The sequence below is a fragment of the Halyomorpha halys genome, unplaced genomic scaffold, assembly GCF_000696795.3.
Source record: "Halyomorpha halys isolate HHAL.00 unplaced genomic scaffold, Hhal_1.1 Scaffold777.1, whole genome shotgun sequence".
In the NCBI taxonomy this organism is placed as follows: Eukaryota; Metazoa; Arthropoda; class Insecta; order Hemiptera; family Pentatomidae; genus Halyomorpha; species Halyomorpha halys.
Window position 1 is genome coordinate 467,370 of NW_027107689.1, and position 5,394 is coordinate 472,763.

Below are 5,394 nucleotides of genomic sequence, written 5' to 3' on the forward strand. Positions count from 1 at the left end.
TGACTGAGGAGATCAGCTGATCATGTGTATATATAAAGATGTGCTGAACCCAATAAAGCCAGTATGTTACAGCAGTTCAAACGTGTTACATCTTATTCCTTCTTCTCTTTTTTGACATTTTGCTTTCGCCAATACTTAACTTTATATATATATATATATAATATTATATAGCACTTATCTATATAAAGTAAGGGGAAGAATTGAGATTGTTAAAGACTTAGAATATGAGAATTTCTACAGAAATACATGTTTCGAACCACTAATTAAAGCCGGAGGATCAGAACTTCTATAAGTGAAAACAATTCATGATATTTAAAAAAAACATCGCATCCAGTGATTTTTTTTTATAATAAAATAAATATAAAATGGAATAAAATTTTTATTTACAGAAAATAATCATCAACATTATCTACAAATTTATTTTCTATAATTTATATATAATAACACATTACCAAACAAAAATAACATATCGTAGTTATAACAATTGTTTATATATAAATACATACACATGCCACACCATACACCGCATAACCTCTCAAACTCGGCTACACAAGATCTTATAAGGAGCGCACAACATAAAGCAATGTATATAAGGAAAACATAGGTACAAGTATCTTATCATGGGGGAACATATATATTTATATATGATAATAACAATTATTAGTGTTAAAAATAATATTTAATTAAAATAATATTTACTGGCAACATATAATAAAAATATTTGATTACATAAATTATCTAAATAAGCAACTGCTTAATACAATTCTCGTTAAATATACACTACACATCATGCAGTTGGTTCTTTTATAATATAATGCAGGAGACTTCAACATATATAATAAAAAAAAAAAAAAATAAAACAAAAGAAAAGGGAAAGAATATATCAAAGTGCACTGGTGGTAAACTTAACCTGACGAGTTGGAAGTACACGTGTAATACCACTTGTATCATTAGATACTAAGTACTCAGATGCACTATTAATACCATTTGCTAATTTTTTTTAATTTTTATAATTTTAAAGTCCAATTCACGTAGATATATATATATATACAGTTTATAAATTTCCTCCCTATCTGTAAAATAAAATTAAACAAAAACCAAAAAAAAACCTGTGATATTAACAGACTTTTGATAAGTAAATTAAAAAAAAATAAGAAAGAAATAATCATAACATCCCACTTTTTTTTAACGAAATAGAAAAAAAAAAAACATTATTTATGATACAATCCCGTTATAATATACATAATCAAACAAATAGTTTTATGCTTACCCGTTAAATAAGAAACTGTTATTGTAATAATAACACAATTATAACAATTTCATCATCGGCTATAAAAATATCAAATTGAAATTTCATAGATTGAAGAATAAAGATAAATTTTACAGGGTTCGATAGGAAATGTCAAGCCAACAATTGGCAGTCGAAATCTGCGTAATAACCTGCTGTGGAGGTCGCTAGCTGAGCATGTTACGGATTTCTTTGTGCAGATGACAGAGGAAATCTACATATGACGAAGAGCCGTCCAAACCTCTGTCTTCGACAAGGAAGTGCTTCATCACCATTTCCATTTTGTCCCTTTGTCTCACCATTGTTAGCTAAAAATCAATATATTATGATTATTTTTTAATTGGAGAATAATACACACTGCCACAATCAAGGGCAATAAGTATTAGAGTATTAAGTTTACATTGATATGATATATAGTCTAAAAGAAAAAAAATTAAATAAAAATTAGACGATAACTTTAAATATAAATAATTAGTTGTACTCATTCAACTAATTTCCAAAGGGTTTATTTTTTAAAACTTTATTATATTTATTGTCAGGAATCCATTTACACCCTTTTATCCACGTCTTTATTCTTTTAACATTTGAACAACGTTTCGGGCTCCTCTGCCCATTATCAAGTTCTAAAAATAAAAATATTTCCAACCAACAGTTTTACAATTAGATTATAACTTTTTGGGGCAAACACTTTGAGAACAATGTTGGGGCGAGGGGTGTTTCCTGAGTGAAAAACCGATCTCTTCTCTAGAGTAAAATGTTCGCTAGTTCAGGTTAAAATAAAACGGAGGACCTGAAATAAATATCACAAAAAAAAGAAAAGGATGAAGGAGTGAAATAATAAAAAAATAACTTTCCAAGTGATACACAATTTAATAAAATTCAAATATAAACAAGTACAATTAAAAAATGAATTGTGAAGTAAAAAAAAAATTTTTTGTGTATATATATATATATATATATATATATATATGTACAAATAATGTTCTTTACACAAACACAAAAAAAGAAGTTAATTTTAGACTAATAGAGTTGGTTAGAAAACAAAATAAGGAAGCTCGATGAAGAAAAAAAAAAAAAAAGATGATGGGCGAGGGTCAATGGAAAAATGGTGCTCCAAAAAAATGCTGACTCCAGAGTCGAGAGTTCGGGAGAAAAAGTCCAAAAAGAACCAGCTAGCTCCAAACACAACTTGGCTCAACAATGGCGGTGAAGCATCAGTGAATAAGTGACTGCGGCATCTCAAACTCTGCTAATGCCTCCTAAATACACTGCCCATTGTCTTCGGTATTGTTGTGCACATGCTACACCTCAGCAATGTATTTATACACACGCACCACTAAACCTTCTTATGTCCCTTATTTTTATGTTACAAATTCAAAAACCACTTGGAAATTAAATTGAGTTAAATTTAAAAAAAAACAACTAAACTTTTGGGCTTTAACAAACAGCATTAATAAAAAAAAAAGAAAAAATATAAAAATAGGACTTCTATTCATTTTGGAATATATAGAAACGATTTTTAATTTAAAATGACACATGTCCACAAATCAATAATAAGGTAAGGGAAAAAATAAGAACAATTACTAAGATATTTTGGCTCAATCTCAAGAAACATTTAAGATTTGTAAAAGGCCATACATTATATATGTGTATACATATTTAAACATTAAATTTTGTATGTAAATGTGTAAAAAAATTGTTATTAAGGTGCAATTATAAACAGATTGATTGTAACTGTAAAACTGTAAATTGGAAATAAAGGGTTGGCAAATAAGTCCTTTCGGTTTTCTAGGGTGAAAGGAAACTAAGTATATTTTGTACATAATATTTATTGTAATTTACAAAGCAATGTCCATTATTTTTGATTACCTTACTTCATCTCTCCAATTGCTGAATAATCCTATGTCCATAGAATGTCTGTGGTTTATTAGCGAAAAAGTGATCAAGGTGTTCCCTGACAGCCTGTTCGTTTCCAAACCATTTTCCACTCAAGAAGTTTTGTAGAGACCGGAATAAGTTGTAGTCACTAGGAGCAAGGTTCGATGAATAAGGAGGGTGGTGAGGCAAAAGATCCCATCCAAGGGCTAACAATTTATTGCAGGTGACTAACGAAGAGTGGGGCCTAACGTTGTCATAATGGAAGACTTCTCAGCTGGATCACAAACACAATACTGACCTGATCTTAACAAGTATCAACAGACATAACTGTTTGCACATTACAACTAGGATAAATAATCCTCTGTTGGGATTAATTACATCAGAAAAATGTGACGAATTATAAACAAAACATGAATACAAAACCGAAAGGACTTATTTGCCAATCCTATATTTTTATTTGTAGAACTTAATATTGGGCAGAAGATCCCGAAATGTTGTTCAAATGTAAAAAGAATAAAGAAGTGGATAAAAGAGTTTAAATGAATTCCTGAAAACAAATAAAGTTAGTAAATGGAATATGGTCCGGGTGCGGTCAAATTAAATTCAAATAGTAATATTTTGTACTATTTTTATTTGAGCCAACGCTTCGCCCCATATTGCAGGGTTTTGTCAGGGCTAAAAAAGATACAAACATTTAACAAAAGCAAAAACTTATGTTAAAAGCTTGAAATGTAATAACTTATTATTATATTTTAATGTAAAAGCTTATTATGTAAAAACTTTTTACTTATGTTAAGTGTTTGTATCTTTTTTAGCCCTGACAAAGCCCTGCAACGTGGGCCAAAACGTTAGTTCAAATAAAAATAGTACAAAATATTACTATTTGAGATTAATTTGACCGCACCTGGATCATATTCCATTTATTAATACACACGGTCAATCAGCAATCTTCCATAAAATAAAGTCAGATGATAACAATAAAATATAAATATATATCTGGGACATTCACACAATATTTACAATTCAGTCTTGGGAGCTCCTAACCAAGTTTCCCCACTCGAGTGGAAGGGAAAGCAGAGCTGTAAGAGATACTAACACTGCTCTCCCAGCCAGGCAACTGGTATTACTTCCTCAGTTTAATGAAAGAATAGAATAATACCTTCTTCAAGGAATTGATTTACAAGTGGGAGGTGGTGAATTTCATGAAGGGAATGGCTCTATTACCTGATCTTGATGAGCAAACAGAAGAAGACTGAACATAGAAGGGCTGGCGAACTGCAGGAGGAATCTGGACAAGGAGGGTTGGACCTCCCTCCCAGACAGTGTAGACAGGATGGTGCAGCCCCACCAGTAAGGTTTAACGAATGGTGGGCAGCACCACAATAAAATTAAAAAATTGTTTGCAAGAAATTAAATGGTACCCATCCCTCCCTCCTCTCCCAAAATAAATTGTATAATATGAAATAATAATAAATTGTTGATTACAGTGCATTAGCCTACTATTCCAGAAATTGCAAGGAAGAGGGAAAAGACCCAAGCCAGAATCAAACCAGAGCCGCCCCGCCGCAGATATTAAGTTCCTGAGGTGATACTTCAACTCATTTGACAATAATGGCTTCCTTTCATTGAAGACCTATACTGTCCCAGAGTGGGATATCAAGGCTTGAGGCTTCCGTGAAATAAATATTGAAAGAATTAAGTAGGAATCGAATCCACAATGTTCTGAACTAGGCACTATGAGACCCTCGGCCGAATGTGCTCAGTTATCATGTCCTACATTTATCAGTCCTCCTGTTTGCCATGGATTCAATGATAGCACACTTACATACCTCTCACTTTGAAACAAGAACGCTCAGTTAATTATGAATTTTTTTAAAATAAATTATTAATAAAACCCATCAGTTTTCGAGTCAGTGAGGATATGAACAACTGAAGCTCTAAAATTCATAGATTAAAATAAATTACGGAAACATTAAATTCAATTTACCCTCATTGTCCTATGATTACTATCGGAGACTGACGAGATTGTATTCCTCACTCTTTCTGATATCGGGTTATCAAGGACAGGTAATCTATGCCTATCGATGTCGACCTGTGCTGCGCTGGGAACACTGAATACCGACATCACCCAATCTGAAGGTGCAGCAAGACCCAGCCAGAGAAACATGTAAATACCATTAACTGGAAAAAAAAAAATCAAAATGGTCATTATCAAATTATATTTAAGT

The 5,394-nt window shown here is 31.5% G+C and overlaps 1 protein-coding gene across 1 annotated transcript in view; it reads right to left on the reverse strand.

Annotated features, from left to right (window-relative positions):
* Window positions 1-361: 361 nt before the first annotated feature.
* Sec24CD (Secretory 24CD) overlaps window positions 362-5,394 on the reverse strand; it is a gene marked incomplete in the record, with an annotated part of 27,625 nt that continues 22,592 nt past the window's right edge. The window contains 2 exon segments of the mRNA XM_067046057.1: window positions 362-1,596; window positions 5,154-5,347. Coding sequence (XP_066902158.1) covers window positions 1,456-1,596; window positions 5,154-5,347 — 335 coding nt within the window.